Here is an 18,603-nt window from a genome sequence, read left to right as displayed (position 1 = left end):
GCAAAATGTGAGGACACACTTTGTGGGGAGATACCGGTATGTAACCAGCCTTAACCAGGTAAGGCTGCATTCACTCAGGGCCCAGGGATCCCTTAAAGTAGTTCACCCACAAAATTACTTTTTTTCCTATTGATTAGTCACGCCATGGAGAGTAATCAATAATAATATTTTTTGGTTTTTGTCACATTCCTAAGACAAAAATGTGATTTCGAGTAAATTTACCCCCATTGATTCCGGATGGGGACCCGTTTCGAAACGGGTCCCCATCCGGAACGAATGGGGTAAATTTATTATCACATTTTTGTCTTAGGAATGCGACAAAAAACTAAAAATATTATTGAACTCTAGTCTCCATGGCGTGACTAATCAATAGAAAAAAAATAATTTTGGGGGTGAACTACTCCTTTAAGCATTGGAAGGCATACAGTATATTCAAAATGTATCGGCATATTGGCCACCTGGTGAACTAGTAAGTAATAGTAGGTCTATGGTAAAACATGCCCTTATTCCATGTTGTTGTGCTACTTCTCCTCTGTTACACCAGCCCAATGTACATATTGTATGTTGGTATTTTATGTTGGTTATAGCTATCATGATCATTGGTTTTACATATTTGAATGTACCAAAGGCCAAAGAATAAAGAGCCTTTTGAAATCATTGATGTCTTATTTCCATGCTTACGCCTTGGTTAAAAAGAACCTGTGTAGAAAAACAAGGCGTAGTCTAGTAGGCATTTTACATTTTATTCCCCTTCAAAAAGTCCCCCCTGCTAGATAAGGTATGCATACAAGTTCTGGAAAATTGTGAGCCAGATAAATGCATTAACAAAATGCAAATTGCATGTATATAACTATATCAGCAATGCCAAAATGAACCAAATGAGTAAACACTTTCTTTGACTGAAGTATACAGCACTTAACGTAGGAAAAATAATTATGGACAATTGCGGCAAGATAAATGCCTTAAATGTGACATGACATGACATGACATGACATGACATGACATGACATGACATGACATGACGTAACAAGCTGTAAACACCAGTGTGTTCAATTTGACTAAATGCATAAACAAAAATGCAAATGGCATGTAGATTAATATCAGCAACACCAAAAAGAACGTAACATATATTTGACTGAAGTATACTTAAAGAATGAAAGGATTCTGGACAATTGCTGGCCAGATAAATGCTTAAACGTGACATGACATGACATGACATGACATGACATGACATGACATGACATGACATGTCGTAACAAACTGCAAACACCAGTGTGTTCAATCAAGTTGACTACATGCATAAACAAATTGCATGTAGATTAATATCAGCAAATACAAAATGAACCAGTAAACTATACTTGAAATAAGTATACTTTAAATAATGAAAAAGGATTCTGGACAATTGTGGGCCAGATAAATGCCTTAAATGTGACATGACATGTCGTTAACATGCAAGCTGAAAACACCAGTGTGTTCAATAAAGTTGACTAAATGTGTAAACAAAATGAAAATGTAACGTAGATAACTGTCAGCAACACCAAAATTAACCAGTAAATAATTTCTTTGACTGAAGTATACTTAAAGAATGAAAAAGAATTATGTTGCGGCCGAGATAAATGCCTTAAATGTGACATGACATGTCTTTGACAAGCTGCAAACAACAGTGTGTTCAATCAAGTTGACTAAATGCATAAACAAACTGCATGTAGATTAATATTAGCAACACCAAAATGAACCAGTAAACGATATTTGACTGAAGTATACTTTAAAGAGTGAAAAAAGAATTCTGGACAATTATTGTGGTACCAGATAAATGCCTTAAATGTGTCATGACGTTAACAGGCCACAAACACCAGTGTGTTCACTCAAGTAGGGTTAGGGTTAGGGTTTAAGATGGGCTGGAATAAGCCTCGGGTGTCATGGAGACTTCTGGCTCATCCATTGCTTCCTGGTCTTGTTCTCTCCCATGGCCAGAAGTTGAAGCTGTGGGGGATTGGGCCTCAGAGTGGGCCTCAGAGTGGGCCTCAGGTGTCATGGTGACTTCTGACTCTGTCTCCAACTCATCTATTGCTAGTTCCTGGTCTTGTTCTCTCCCGTGGCCAGAAGTTGAAGCAGTGGGGGAGTGGGCCTCAGAGTGGGCCTCAGGTGTCATAGTGATGTTGGAGTGGGCCTCAGGTGTCATGGTGACTTCTGACTCCGTCTCCAACTCATCTATTGCTTCCTGGTCTTGCTCTCTCCCATGGGCAGAAGTTGAAGCTGTGGAGGAGTGGGCCTCGGGTGGCATGGAGATGTTGGAGGAGTGGGCCTCAGGTGGCATGGTGATTTCTGGCCCCAACTCATCCATTGCTTCCTGGTCTAGCTCTCTCCCGTGGTCCTCATCATCCAGAGGGAATGGCCTCAGGTCCAGAGACAGCATACGGCTCATAATGCAGTCATCGATCTAGAAAGGAGGAATTGGATTAGTTTGCATTCGACTAAACTAGGGTAGATTAGACCTGTGTTTCTCAACCACTGTGCCTGGGGACCTTTGGTGTGCCCATGAGAAGGGTCAAGTGTGCCCCTTGAAACTGCTTGAAAGCCAGTATTGTATTTATCATTTTAAAAATGATTTAAACTAGTGAAAACCTCGCACCTGTTTTCACTAACGTTGTGCGACAGCCTTGTATGATGAAGCAGGGCTTTACTTTGCGAAGGAACGTACACATTTGAAACTTGGAGATACAAGGTTTCTTCCCGGCGGTGACAATATTTACACCCCCGTATTATGTTGGTGTGCCCATGGATTCTTGGGACATGAAAAGTGTGCCCATGCAGAAAAAAGGTTGAGAAACACTGGATTAGACTGAACTAGACTACATTTTACTACATTAGACAACATTTGAGACTAGAATCATATTAGACTATACTAGATTATTGAATGTACTCTGATGGTGGTTTTGGAAGTTTGATGGTGGTAACTGAGTCAGTGTCAAATATACAGATTTCCCCCCCTTGAAATCTTAAGATGTGGGTTATCTGCAAGTAGTCTGGGATCACTTCACTTTACGAGGTTTGATCCGGTCGGGAGCGGAAACCACTTTACGTCATGTTGTAGTCCTAGACGGACTACACTTTGGCCGGAACTATCAACCGGATTCAGTTTTAACCCAAAATATTCCCCTGCACCCAAGGATATAGTTTTAGGGCCTACCTAATAAACACCTTGATGCAGCATAGTTTTGCTTTCGAAAATTTAGTTTGGTATGTGATCTTTTAGTCCAACTCATAGCGACTGGCAAGACTACACTAGGCTTCTCAAGCATTTTAATAGTGATTGGGGAAACAAACGAGGGGAACTAAATCAAAGCGACGCCGCTTCTTCTAGTGGTTTCCGCGCTTTAGGCGGAAACCAAACTGTCTGTTGTGAACGAACACCAGGCTTTCTCCCGAGAAAGACTGGTAGGCGAGGTTAATCTGCAAGTATTACTAGCATTGACATTGAGAGTGGTGTTGGTGGTAATTGCAGTAGTTACTTACATCTGAGCACACTCCCAGCAGGGCATCAGATCTGCTATAGAACTCCTCTTTGAGAGAGATGACAATGATCTGCATGTTCTCTCTGGACTCCTCCCTGATGAAATCTGTCACCTGGACACACGCATGCACGTACACAAGGGGTCATACAATGATGTACAGAGATGACAATGATTTGCTTGTTGTCTGGAATCCTCCCTGAAATCCGTTACCTGGCACACATGCACAAACAGCACTGCATATATCGTCACTGTCGGGCAGAAACCTCCCATCTCCAAGTTTCAAATTTGTATTTTTTTTTTCGCAAAGCGAAGCCCTGCATCATACAAGGCCGTCGCACAAAAGTAGTGAAAACAGCAGATCTACAAGCACACAACGCCTCGCGGTGCAAGGCGTTGTGTGCTTGTAGATCTGCTGTTTTCACTAGTTTAACTCATTTTTAAAATGATAAATACAAAATGATAAATACAAAACAAACGGTTTTGGACATACAAGGTTTCCACCCGACAACGACGATATATTATTTTTTAGATAAAGAGTCCTTTGCACAACTAACAGCCGTCAGTAACCACGTGTCAAACTTGCCTTGCGAATATTAGTGTTGTCCAGTGCAGCATCCACCTCATCCAGCACAAAGAATGGAGCAGGACGAAAGCTGAGAGAGAGAGAGATCATTTATGTATCAGCGTACCAAAGAGCAGGAAATTCCTCAGACAATGCAGGGCACAATTCCTCAGACAAAGCAAATAAAGAAAGATGACAGACCTGCGTATGGTACATAATTTGACATGTCCTCTGACTAAAAGTTGTATATTATGCAACTTTTAGTCAAAGGGCGTGTCAAATGAAAGCACTGCAGTTTCTAAATAACATTGCTCATTATGTCCTTAAGAGCTTCTGACTAAACATCTAGGAAAAGCTGTGAATAATTTCAGGTTTCCGACATGATTTCCTGGGAGAGTACAAGGCCCCACATTTTGGGGCACTGTGGTAAACAAAGAAAATAAGCTACTATTTGAATTCTCGCTGTCCTTCAGAGAAAATTTAGAGCGAATGAGCTCTCAATTAACTCTCGTGCACACAAGTCTGCCCCTGGGACTGATCAGAAAATCAATTGATTTGATTTAGACTCAATTGGGTTTCAGCAAATTTTGAGTCAATGGGGAACGCTCACACAAAAAGGCCCATACAACTACATCACATCAGTGGTTTTCAAAGTGGGGTCCGGCCGGGGACCCCCAGGGGTCGTTGAGGTGGTTCCAGGTGGTCCACAGCAAAATTTGAAACTATCCGATCTACAAGCTCACAACAGGTCACGATGCAACGTGTTGTGACCCTGTAGATCTATTTCCAAAAACTGACTGATATCACTACAGTGCCCACATTTTGGAGATGACATCACAGACTGGCCTGGACACGGAACACCATATATGGGCATAAAAGAGTGCCAGCCAGACAGATGGATACAAGGGGTATTGCACAACTGGACATCAATGGTGACTGTTCTGCCCAACGGGCACCGAGTGCCGCGCTGCGAGCTTGTAGATCTGCTATTTTTGAAAAATCGTGAAAATTAGAATTTTGACCCGATTCTATAAGTGTCTTTTGAATCCTAAGATTTTTGGAAAAACTATGTCAGCAATCTGGCCAGCCATCGTCAAAGAAAAGGTCCTTTTCACTTAACTGGAGCTCAGTTAGTCTGTTCTTGAGAGACTACTATGTCAGTGGTTCTCAAACCTTTTCATGTGAAGGACCCCCAAAATGATATTTATTTGGCCACGGACCCCCATTTCAAAATATCTAGTTCCAGGGACCACCCAGAAGCAAAATTTGAGTTACAAATGTTCGCTTTGAAAATACATATATTCAAAGATTTGCACACATTTTCACGACTTTTTCAAAAATAGCAGATCTACAAGCTCGCAGCGCGGCACTCGGTGCCGCGCTGTGAGCTTGTATATCTGCTATTTTTCAATAGTTAAAGCATTCAATATGCCCAGGCCTAAATGGGTTAATTTGGGGGTCCATGTCATGACATGCAGGGTCACAAGGGGGGAAAAAGTGGGACTGAGTTACTAGGGCCCAAGGTGGAGGAGCCTTAATTGTTTTATACTTTAGCTATTGAAAAATAGCAGATATACAAGCTCACAGTGCGGCACCGAGTGTCGCTATTTTTGAAAAGTTGTGAAAATGTGTGCAAAATCTTCGAATATGTCTTTTTTAAGCGTACCACGCTGTGAACCTGTAGATCTGCTATTTTTCAATAGTTAAAGCACAAAATAATGCGTAATAATGCGTTCCCAGTCTAAATGGGTTAAACCCCCTCCCCCTATGAAGAACATATTCATGTGGGGGCCCATAGTGAATCCTTGTACCCAGGGCCCAGAATTTTAAATGAAAACATGAAAAGGTTTCGCTGGTAGCCTACTCATGTAAGGCGAAAACCAGAGCCAGCGAAGCGATGGTCTTCTCTCCTCCTGACAGGTTTTCCATTTCCATGGAACGCTTCCCTGGGGCCACACAGTTGTAGTTGATCCCCGCCAGATAGGGCTCATCTTCGTTGTCTGCACTCAGAAAGGCCTAGACGTGAGAAATGATTTACTGTTGAGGTTGGTTCCTTATGCCAGATTTAAAAAAAAACAACAGCAATGCCAGTACTGATGTTTGTTTAAGGAATGATGATCAGCAAAGCAAAGTCAGGCAAACAATTAGGGTCTAATTGTGAAAATAGAGGATCTACAACATGCTCACAACGCCTCACAACACGAGGCGTTGTGAGCATGTAGATCTGCTATTTTCACAATATAACCGTGCTATACAGAATGTACCGGTAATGCCTCAACTCTTAGTGCTCGTCAGGGTGAGGGTGGTCCCCAGTTAAAATATGATTATTTTGGGGGTCACGGCCTGAAAAGGTTGAGAACCAGTGGTTTACCGTACCATGCTGACGTCATGTGTTTACCTGTGCACTGTTGTTCTTGCAGAGTCTCTTGTATATGGGGTCGATGACGTTTCGCACGTGTTCAAAACACTTGTTGAACAATTCACAGCGCCGTGACTTGACATCATTGAACTCTTTTGTGCGGTTCCTGGCTTCCACGGTGCTTCCATCCAATGCTACGTGTAAGAAACACAGAAGACAGGGGGACAATTTTACTAAGGCATTTGCACCAGTGTTAATTTTGGCAGCACATTTTTTGATTTAGTTTTTAGTTCCAGTCTTTTGAATAAAATGCGATTTAGTTTTAGTCATATTTTAGTAATCCGAAATGTTCTAGTTTTAGTCGACTAAATGTACATTTGTTTTTGTCGACAAAACATTTTTGGCGGGCCTTGATGGTGTCGTAATGGCTGATTTTACACACTTGGTTGCACCCTGAAAATAGCCATTTTCAGAGTGCAACACCCGAGTGCAACCAAACATAAAATTACTTGTCGTTTAGTTCTACTGGATCTCTTCTCCACTACTCCCTGTCTAGTTTTTATTTGTTGACAACATTATCAATATATTTAGTCATAGTTTTAGTCACCATAGCTTAGTTTTATTTAGTTAAAAAGGTAGTCGACGAACATTTTTCGTCATAGTTTTAGTCGACGAAATCAACACTGATTTGCACAGATGTGGTTTCATGCACAGATGTGGTCTAATTTCCCTCATGCACAGTGCATGCAATTTACCGAACACACACAGTTGTTTCTTAATGCAGTTTCCCCAAAATATACATGAGACAGGTTATGCTTATCCGTTCTCCAGAGGAGGACAATATTGAGTAATTGAGCCTTGAGTAATGTGATTTGGTATTAATATTAACGTGATGGAAGGTTTATGCGTCATTAAGATCAGCCTGTTTGACTAATTAATGTCAACTCCATAGACATATAAAGACTCCTTAAATCACATGCCAAAGCAAATCAAGCACATACAGTAACTGATTATCATTAAAGGACAACTTTGTTTTTTTTACAACAAGGGTTCATATTTTAGATTGTAATTAAAGAATATAAAAGATGAGAGCTAAAATGTTTTCATTTACTCCTTTCTATCGTTTTAGAGATTTTAATGATTTAGATTTCAGTGGCGGAGGGCATGCGTACAAGTGGCTAAAACATGTCCTTTTACACAGAATAAGCCCATTCCCAAGATGCACTGCATTCTTTCATGGACAGATGTGACTTTTGGGGTCACTGTAAATAGCAATGAAGAAATTGCAGGCTTATTGTGTCTAAAAAAACATATTTAGCCACTTGTACGCATGCCCCCATGCGTACGCATGCCCCACGTTTTAGCACGCTAAACTTGCTAAAACGATAGAATGAAGCAAATGAAAACATTTTAACACTCACTTTTTCTTTTCTCTAATTACAATCTAAAATATGAAACCAAAGTTGTCCTTTAAAGAATGAATCAGACTCAATAAATCAAACAGTCAGAGATAGACGGAAGGAAAGAAAACAGATAAAATAAAACCAACATACCATCTCGCGCTTCTCTGAACGAGGCTTTGACGCCCTTCAGCTTGCCTAGGGCTTTGAGATTGGGGGTACTGGTTTGTGCTAGAACCATCTCTATGGAGGCCTTCGATCGTCTCAGATTCTCCAACTGAGCCTCAATCTGCTCCTCTTCCTCAATTATCTACAGTACACGCACACGCACGCGCGCGCACACACACACACACACACACACACACACACACACACACACACACACACACACACACACACACACACACACACACAGAGAGAGAGAGAGGAACAGGTTAGGGATAGGACGATAAGCGATATTATCATTTATCCTCACAATAATCGTATCGTGGAGATTTAATTTATCGTGAAACCGTCCTCCGTCATGCACTGGGATCAATTCATCTTTTATTTGCAGAGCTGCATATCCGGTACCATTTAAACCCTCTATTGGTAAAACATACTTATAATGTACGTACTTGATACAGTCTTTTTTTCACTCTACCAAATCTCTTTGCCAAAAAATAGCAGATCTACAAGCTCACACCGCGTTGTGAGCTTGTAGATCTGCTATTTTTTGGCAAACGTTCCGCCCCAGGATAATGGATTTTGGGGATATTTTGATTATCGCGATTTCTTTCTATCCGTTTCTATTGCCGTGTGTCAAAATGAACTCCAGCACGACACTTAACCCTTAACTGTAACTGATAAGCAGGGTTGGTGCCATGCATGGTTTCCTCTGCCGTCAATGTGTGGGTGAATGTAAAATACACCGTAAAGCACTTTGGAGAAAGGCACTATATACTGTAAATCACTGGTTCCCAAACACCGGGTCGGGACCCATTTGTGGGTCGTGGACAGCTTTTTTTTTTTGGTCCCTTAATTTACATTTTGTTTTTGATTATTATTATATTGAAACATTTTCAAAAAACATTTCCAAAAAAAGCAAACATTTTCATGAATTCAAAATACACGTATTATTTTCAGTTGTTTCATGAAGAAATAAAAGAAAAATTTAAGAAATTCCATAATATGAAAACAAATGTTTAAAAAGTAGTGAAAATAGACGATCTACAAGCTCACAACACGACGCGAAGCAAAGAGTCGTGAACTTGTCTGCTAGATCTGCTATTTTCACTCGTTTGGGTCTCGGGCAAACGTCTAATTTCTCTTTCGGGTCTTGAGCTAAAAAGTTTGGGAACCACTGCTGTAAATGCAGTCCAGTTACCATTATATACAGTACATACACAAACAGGTAGACACAGACAGAGTCAGAGGTACAGTATACAGTACATACACAAACAGGTAGACACAGACAGAGTCAGAGGTACAGTATACGGTAAAATAGCAGATATACAAGCTCACAGCGCGGCACCGAGTGCCGCGCTGCGAGCTTGTAGATCTGCTATTTTTGAAAAATCGCAAAAATTCGAATTTTGACCCGATTCTCTAAGTGTCTTTTGAATCCTTCTAAGGTTTTTTGAAAAACCTATGTTTCTATGTCAGCAATCTGGCCAGCCATCGTCAAAGAAAAGGTCCTTTTCACTTAACTGGAGCTCAGTTAGTCTGTTCTTGAGAGACTACTATGTCAGTGGTGCTCAGACCTTTTCATGTGAAGGACCCCCAAAATGATATTTATTTGGCCACGGACCCCCATTTCAAAATATCTAGTTCCAGGGACCACCCAAAAGCAAAATTTTAGTTACAAACGTTCGCTTTGAAAATACATATATTCAAAGATTTGCACACATTTTCACGACTTTTTCCAAAAATAGCAGATCTACAAGCTCGCAGCGCGGCACTCGGTGCCGCGCTGTGAGCTTGTATATCTGCTATTTTTCACTGGTTAAAGCATTCAATAATTCCTAGGCCTAAATGGGTTAAGGTTGAATGAGTCGTGAGATTTCCAGGAGATTGAGGAGAGTAGAAATACTTACAGTGAGGTCAGCTGGCAGGACAGAGAAATCGATGTCCAGTTGTGCCTCACGTAGGTAGATCTCGGCGCTGCCCAGGGCGCTCCCCGATTCCTCGTCCAGCTGCTCAGAACAGATCAAAACCACATCAAGGACAATCAGGGGGTGCAGGAAGTAGCAAGTATTTCAAGTTCCTATCCACATAGCTGCATAGTGTGATTTAAATCCTCCGAAAAATCACCTCTGTTTAGGGCTGTCACAATGATTACATAATCGTCTAATCGCGATTATTTTTCATAATCATCATAATCGTTTCCATGTTGAGTAGTAAAAGTAAAACATAGTGGAAATAGCAGATCTACAAGCTCACAACGCGTCGCGATGAATGTTCTTTTTTAAGTATAAAGTTGTCAAATAATTATGTCAGTCATTTCTTTGTATATTTAGGTTATGTGTCATGATTGCCATGTGCAACTTCAAAGCCTAAAAGCCAAACAGAAATGTAATTGTCAACGATAAATACACAATTAAATCGTTAATCGCAATTATTTGAGTGACAATTAATCGTCATGTAAAATGTCATAATTGTGAGAGCTCTACCTCTGTTTAATAAATGTACTGTGCATGGCAAGCATTGTTCTCCCCCCCCCCCCCACCTGCCACACTGCGCCACAGACAACTTCAGCTTTATATATAGTAAAATATATTTTAAAGATGGGGTGCCATGATTTTGTTCCCCCCTAAAACATGATAATCAGGTATTATGATTATACTAGGAGGAAGATTCTTTCCAAAGAAGTGTACTACAGAAAGGGTACATTTATGTTTTTTATGTGGCCACACTCACCAGTTCATTAAGTATGTCTGGTTGTCATGGTGGGTGGTGACCCAGCTGAAGTTAGCCACACCCACAGTTTTGGGTGTAAGGTAAAATGGGAGGGGATTATTTTATGATGTCATTAAATCAGTGTTTTTCGATTAGGCTTTTTGACTCAGAGGCTTTCAGCTTTCAGGAAGAAACCAAAAGTTCACAGGGAAGGCAAATTTGCACATTATAACCACTTACTATTAAAGTAATGTTAACTCCATAGACACATACAAAACATAAAAAGTACAGTACAAAACTATGGCACCACCTATTTAATTGTTTCTATGGGCAACTATTATTTATACATCTTATTAATAGAATTCGCTAGGTGTCCGATGTTTATCTGTTCGCCTATTCACAGCACACCAGTAGTGCAAATGTCTCCAAACTTTCATGCTGTCAACTATCATAACCTTTTTTTTACTTTACCGATTAAAAGTCAGTTGGTGCCCACATTCTGGTCAGTAGGCTGACTGACTCTACTGTGTACATGCGCCATCTACTGGCAGCTACAGAGAACACATTTCACATCAACAGAGCTGCACTGGAAACTGTGCAGCTTCAGATTCCACCTTACCTCCTTTCAGGGGTAATTATGTTGGGGGGGACCATCACATAGGATTAGGGATAGAGCCCTAAACCAGTGTTTCTCAACCACTGTGCCTGGGGACCTTTGGTGTGCCCTTGAGAAGGGTCAAGTGTGCCCCTTGAAACTGCTTGAAAGCCAGTATTGTATTTATCATTTTAAAAGTGATTTAAACTAGTGAAAACAGCCGATCTACAAGCACACAACGCCTCGTACCACGAGGTGTTGTGTGCTTGTAGATCTGCTGTTTTCACTACTGTTGTGCGAAAGCCTTGTATGAAGCAGGGCTTTACTTTGCGAAGAAACGTACACATTTGAAACTTGGAAATACAAGGTTTCTTCCCGACAGTGACAATATTTACACCCCCGTATTATGTTTGTGTGCCCATGGATTCTTGGGACATGAAAAGTGTGCCCATGCAGAAAAAAGGTTGAGAAACACTGCCCTAAACAAGGGTAGCTCGATAACCCGATAACAGATTTATTGAGTACCCGGTATCAATAAGCTTTGGGCTTATCAAGCTTGTTATCGAGCATAGCGGCCCATGATGTCATGTTTAAACAATCAAGACAAGAGGCGATCAAGAAATTATTTCAGTACTATCCATAATATAAAGCCATTTAACACTTATTGCACACTAATGAATGATTGTTTTAATGATACTTAATGATATTTGTTGCACTTGTCAATTATCATCTTCATAGATGGTGGTCAGCCACAAACTCAAAGTCGCAACAACTGGCCAATAAAAAAAGATACCAGTTATGTTCTGAATTTGTCGTCTCATATCTTTGCACAAAATATTCGAAAAAGCTCAACAGTGGGCTTGATAAAAGCCCGGCTCAATAAGCAGGATTGATAAGGTGCTCATTATCAATACAAATTAACCAGCTCCATCCCTACATAGGATGGGGCCAAACAGGGGCGTCAATTGGGTATGGCAGGCCCAGGGGTATGCAGCTGCCATACCCTGGGTCCAGGGGGGAAAATAAAAGTTACTTTTAAATATAAATCCATGAATGTCTCTTTGTCTATCTGTTCTGGTTATTATGTTGTTAAATTACAGTAAAATAACTACAAATGCAAAATGTAACAAAATGGTCACTTTAACAAGGTATTATAATTATATTCTCCACACTTGTATTCTCCCCATCTTGACAAAATGGTATATTCCCAGGTTATGCAGGTCAGCTGCATAAGTGCAATGCATTATTGTTAATTGTGGCACGTTTACTAACATGCCAAGTTTAGCTGCCATATCCAGCCCAAGAAACCGTAGAAACGGGGGGGGGGGGAAATAGAATGTACTTCTTTTTTTTTATATATATATATTTTATCCCACGGTTCTTGCAACCCATTTTTCTCACCCGGTGACTACCTAACCTGTAGTCCTGGTTTCCGCTCTTCCCCTGCCGCGCCAGGGGACATTGGGGAGCACCCGGCTGGCTAGGGGGAGGTAGTATAGAAACCAGGACTACTGCATGTTTTTGTGTGAGGGCCTATACCCAAGGAGACACGGGGAGAACATGCAAACTCACCACAGAAAGGCCCTATCGCCGACCCCACCTAGGGTGTGGGTGCTGATGACGCGGGTGGAGGAAGACGGCCCCAGCGTCCACAGCTTCCCCCGGCGGGAATCCAACCCAGGACCTTCTAGCTGTGAGGCGAAGTGCTAACCACTGCACCACCGTGCCCCCTAGAATGTACTTCTTAAAATAAATGTATCAGGCCTGTTGCTATGCTAAGGTATGGCAACATGACTGGTGTCTTAAACGCGCACCTTCGCGCGCGTGCAAGACTCCAGTCATGTTGCCATACCTTAGCTTTTTCTGAAATGACGCCACTGGGGCAAAATGTCACTTTTTTCTAGTATTGAATAATGTGACAGTGGTACCTGTACATCAGCGATGTCATCGAAACTCCCAGAGGTCAGGGTGAGGTCCACACCCTGGATCTTACAGTCCAGCAGCAGGTTATGTCTGGCAAGAAACTTCTGTTCCAAAGACACCTCTGTAGATATCTGAAACTTCTGTAGCGCAACCAGCTCCCTGAATGATGCACATTTAGACACATAGGGAGGGGAAGAGACAGAGAGAGGGTACAGGACACATTTCCAGTTTAGAACAGTGGTTCTCAACATGTGGAGAACCCAGGGGGGTCCCCAAATTATTTTGGGGGGGTCCCCAGATGATTAACTTATTGTGCAACATTGTTTTCTCACTCAACAGTAAACAAATTAACATAAAGTTTAAGTGTATAGAGGATATCTGCACATTTCTAAAGTGACAATTTAAGGACTTTTTAATACCTCTAAAATGACAAATTAAACATTGGCCACATTGTCAAATATTAGAGGGAGAAATTGTGAAAATAGCCGATCTACATGCTCACACCGCCTCGCAACGTGAGGCGTTGTGAGCATGTAGATCGATGAAATCTTCAAATCGTCCCATCCGTAATTAGCCTGGTTAATAAACCAGACTGCACAACACCACCCCGTGGTGTAGTGTGGTCTGGAGCCTCACAATTGAGAATCCATTTCCACCAGCCACCAGAAAGGGTTAGCCAATCAGGGCTGTAGGCTGTGTGGACACAAAAACATTCCCCCCTCCCCCTCCCCTCTATGACAGACTTCAAACAGGTAGTTGTCTTTGAGGTTTCATTGATTAGAGGGAATACTAACGAGGTCTTGACACTTGTATGGCCCAATCAATTACCTTATTGTACAACCCCTTTGAAGTTCAAAAGGAGCAATTAAGAGCTCACCAGGCTTTCAGAAATGGAATCTCTCCCTGCAACCCCAGACTCTCTTCCCAAAACGAAGTGTGTGATAGAGGCTGGCACCGCCAGGCTAATCCCTAATAGCAGCTATAACATAAGTAGTAGTGGTGTATTTGTATCACCTGTTAATTGCTTTGAGGTTCTTGGTGTCTTCGTCCAGCTCAGTCTTGGCATCAGACACCTCTTTCTTCTTGGTCTGCAGGCGGTCTTGCAGCGCCTGCAGTTTGTTCTGACTTTCCTCAACAGCCTCCAACAGCTTCTCCTCCCCCTGGGAGTTCAATAGAAAAAACAATGTTAAACGCAAGTTAATCATTTAATATGTTTAATCGTTGTTTGCAACACAACACAAAGGATCAAATTGGACTTGGCGTGAAATAGTCAATGGCCCTAAAAGAATCCCGTAGTTAACACTCAAATACTCGGAACGCGCCCGAGTCGTGATTTTAACCACTTTAACCATTATTTTAGGCTTAAAACTATTGAAAAATAGCAGATATACAAGCTCACGGTGCCGCGCTGCGAGCTTGTAGATCTGCTATTTTTGAAAAATCGTGAAAATGTGTGCAAGTCTGTGAATATCTTCGACCCAATCTTTGACCCGACTTATAAATCCTTCCTCTGAATCAGTGGTTTTCAAACGTTTTCATGTCAAGGACCCCCCAAAATTACATGTCTTTGGCCGCGGACCGCCATCTCAAAACATGTTGTTCCAGGGACCACCCAGAAGCAAATATTTGAGTTACAAATGTTCGCTTTTAAATAGATATATTCAAAGACTTGCAAAAAAAAAATATATATATATATCTTGATTTTTCAAAAATAGCAGATCTACAAGCTCGTGTGAGCTTGTATATCTGCTATTTTTCAATAGTTAAAGCATTCAATGATTCTAGGCCTAAATGGGTTAAACATACTGCCCATAGTACAGTATGTTTAAATATTGTTTTCAGCGGAAGGGAAAGTGGGGGACCATGTATTTTATCTTAAATAATGTGTTTTGCCTCCTTCTGCTCCTCCATTGTGCTGTCCTCTTTGGCAATTGTCTCCTCAAGGGTCAATTGCCTCCTCTTGTTTTTCTCCACCTGCTGTTGCATGTACTCCAACTGGGCGTTCAGACGTGAAGTCTGGCCATCAAAGACCAACCTAGAGGACAAGTAAGACGAGACAAAACAAGGTAACACAAGGCAAGATAATAACTTTGATAGTTTGGCCAATTCAAATACTCTTTAATCTAAACAGATATTTAATATCTATGATCATGATGATCTGTTATAACTGTAGGGGTTACTATGCCTGATTTATTCTTGATGTATAGCAGATAAAAGCTCACAATGTCGTTGTGAGCCGTTTCGCTATATTCAGTGCACTGGCACTTAACTATCTACTAGCCCTTACCCGTTCAAAGATATGAGCTCCAAAATGATGTGCAGTGTGTGGGTTATGGGATGTGCACTGTGCACACAGTATATGAGGGATGGAAAGTAACTTTAACTGGTGCTTGCATGATGTACTGTAGGAGCATCAATGTAAGAAACCCGTTTCGTTTAATGGCTACAGAGATACTTCCCCCCCCCAGCCCGCCCGCCCACCCGCCTGCACACACACCCGCCTGCCTGCACACACACACACACACACACACACACACACACACACACACACACACACACACACACACACACACACACACACACACACACACACAGAGAGAGAGAGCTGGTTAAACATGTTGCCTCATGCTAGATGCAGAATAGATGAGCCTCAAGCTAGATGCAGAATAGATAGTAGATACACCATAAAAATGCTAATATACAGCATACGATTTGTGAAAGTGACAAACGGGCTTCACAGTTATGTCAGGTGTGTTCATATGCTTATGGTGATGCGATTTCAGATCAATTGCTCCAGCCACCGAGGAGAAACGCTGTTTCAGACAGACAGACAGACAGACAGACAGACACTCACTCACTCACTCAGACAGACATTCGCAAAATTATAGTATAGATGTGTGAGAAAGACATCATGGACTCTATGGCATCCAAATGACTGAAACCAGTCATGGCGACTGAGAACTTTAACCAATCCTTGAGTCCAAGTGGACCTTTATGCCAGGTGTAATGAAATTCTGAGATATCACGTTCATCAGAACAGGATGAAAATGAGGTGACAGTGACCTTGACCTTTGACCACCGAAATAGAATCAGTTCATCCTTGTCGAGTCCAAGTGGATTTCTGAGACAAACGGGAAGAAATTCCCTCAAGGCATTCAGAGAAATCATGTCCGTGAGATAGGGACAACCCAAACATAGTAACAATAAGTTACAATAGATATTAAGTTACAATAGATATTAACACTTCTGGTGCCAACCCAGAGTTTCCCGAGTTTGGGCAGTTTTTTTTTCGCGATCGCGAAATTGCATGTTTAACCCCCATATCAACCCATTTTTTCAAACATGGCAGCCATATTTGAAAGAAAACATAATGGCTGGTTAATCATGAATGCCTGAACGGATTTCCAAGCAGATTTTTTTTGTTTGAAAGCTGTGAACAGCGTGCACACACGTGGTGCATGATCTAGGTATGGGCGTGCACGATCCGTGCACTATGAATTACATGGAAGTCTATGGAGAACATGGCATCTTGGACCTTCAAAGAGAAAAAAATATTACTTAAGTATTAAGTGAGAGGAGACGGTACCGTTTCTGGTCCAGTTCTGCTTGCTCTTTGAGGTACTCGTGTTCATACTGCCTGATGTTTTCTACGCCAATCTCAGCACAGAAGTCAGCAAACACAGTGTCCTCCATCTGAACACACGGCCAAAGACTCATATTTAACACAACCACTCACACCCAGACAGTACAAGACATATACTGTATATTAGGGCATTCACCGAATATTCGAATATCAAAGTCACCATTTGACGTTGTTCACCGAAGTCGAATATTCGCTTATTTTTTTTACTTTTATTGTTTTCTCTTTAAAAAATATATGTGAGCATGTAGATCACTATTCGTAAATCACTATTCGTGAATGCCCTACTGTATATTATTTAGAAGAATATAAAAACCTGGTTGATTGAGTCTCTAGTGCTCTTCAGCACAGCTTCCTTCCTCTCCACATTCTCCTGCTGCATCTGGATCTCTGCCTCCAGGTTGGCCAGCAAACTCTCCTGACGGGACCTCTCCTGCAGACAATACCATACCCAAAAGACTGACTGGGTGTGTGGGGGTAAGAACTGTGTATTATGTTGATGTGGGTGTAATGTTGTAAAAACTGCACACATATTAACAGTGGTGTTAACACATTGCCTGCTAAAAATAGCCACCCGACGTCTGGAGACGTCTTAAAAGCTAAGCTGGCAATCCTGAGCATACCTGACGTTTCTATCGATAAATAATAATCAATATTGATATTTTAGCGCCAGATTAGAAAAAGACACTACATTACCCATAACGCTTAGCGGCCGCGACGTCACACGCACAGATCGTCACACGCACAGATCGTCCGCACGCACAACGCACGTGCACGCACAACGCACGTGCACGCGCCCCAGTGAGTTCCATTAACCCTAGGATGGCATCCCATGTGTTAATAGGTCTGCGTCCTGCGTCAGATACACGTTGACATCACCCAGTGACACATTTACGTCACGGTCACGGGGTCCCGAGACGCACGTCCATGCACTACTACACGAAAACACGTGCCCTATAGAACTTTGTGCCACTAGGAGAAATACTTAGATTCTTTACTTAAGTAAAAGTATCAGTAGCCTACTGACATTTAGATATATCTCTGTTACAAGTAGAAGTCCGGTATTAAATGAAAATCCTTTTTAAATAGCAGATCTACAAGCTCACAATGTGAGCTATTTTCAAATGGCCAAAATGTATATAGGCTACAGCTGAAGTGGTTAATGTACCGGTATGTTTTGTATCAAAATCTACAAAGTAACTAATAACTTAAGTTTTGAAATAAATGTAGTGGAGTAAAAGTTTGGATCCGAGATGTAGTGGAGTAGAAGTAAAAGTATTGGAAATTGGATTTACTAAAGTAAAGTACAAATAACTCAAGTAAGTACTGTACTTAAGTACAGTACTTAAATAAATGTACTTAGTTACTTTACCCCACTGGTCTTTATTTTATTTTACTTTATTTATTAATTTAGGTGCTATTTCATTTTGCAGAAACTTTGCACTGTTCTATTTATTTTATTTGAAATTTCGATAGAGGATCTATGTCTGCATATACTGCCAATATTAAAGGGATAGGGCTAACTCAAGTTAAATGCAGCACTTTATGAAACTAGTCTTGTGAAAAGTTACATGACTTGTTGAATTTTTGGGGGACTCCATGGGACCCATCTGAGTCCCCGGGACTCATTACACAGGTTGAGAAGAACCACTGCCCTAAAACACAGACACTGCCACGGGTCAATCCATCCATCCACTGGGTGTCTCACACCAATGTGCCTGACCCAAAATAG

At 41.4% G+C, this 18,603-nt stretch overlaps 1 protein-coding gene across 1 annotated transcript in view; it reads right to left on the bottom strand.

Moving 5' to 3' along the window:
* Positions 1-1,888: 1,888 nt before the first annotated feature.
* LOC308294113 (structural maintenance of chromosomes protein 1B-like) overlaps positions 1,889-18,603 on the bottom strand; it is a gene marked incomplete at both ends in the record, with an annotated part of 45,831 nt that continues 29,116 nt past the window's right edge. The window contains 12 exons of the mRNA XM_080736837.1: positions 1,889-2,440; positions 3,517-3,627; positions 4,099-4,168; positions 5,942-6,093; positions 6,476-6,630; positions 7,990-8,146; positions 9,912-10,010; positions 13,237-13,390; positions 14,246-14,391; positions 15,125-15,266; positions 16,818-16,924; positions 17,188-17,304. Coding sequence (XP_080592963.1) covers positions 1,889-2,440; positions 3,517-3,627; positions 4,099-4,168; positions 5,942-6,093; positions 6,476-6,630; positions 7,990-8,146; positions 9,912-10,010; positions 13,237-13,390; positions 14,246-14,391; positions 15,125-15,266; positions 16,818-16,924; positions 17,188-17,304 — 1,962 coding nt within the window. The remainder of the gene's footprint in view (positions 2,441-3,516; positions 3,628-4,098; positions 4,169-5,941; positions 6,094-6,475; positions 6,631-7,989; positions 8,147-9,911; positions 10,011-13,236; positions 13,391-14,245; positions 14,392-15,124; positions 15,267-16,817; positions 16,925-17,187; positions 17,305-18,603) is intronic.

This window comes from Nannobrachium achirus (assembly GCF_963921795.1).
Source record: "Nannobrachium achirus genome assembly, chromosome: 11".
In the NCBI taxonomy this organism is placed as follows: domain Eukaryota; kingdom Metazoa; phylum Chordata; class Actinopteri; order Myctophiformes; family Myctophidae; genus Nannobrachium; species Nannobrachium achirus.
Note: the sequence above shows the minus strand (reverse complement) of the source record. Positions and strands in the feature narration are given on the sequence as shown.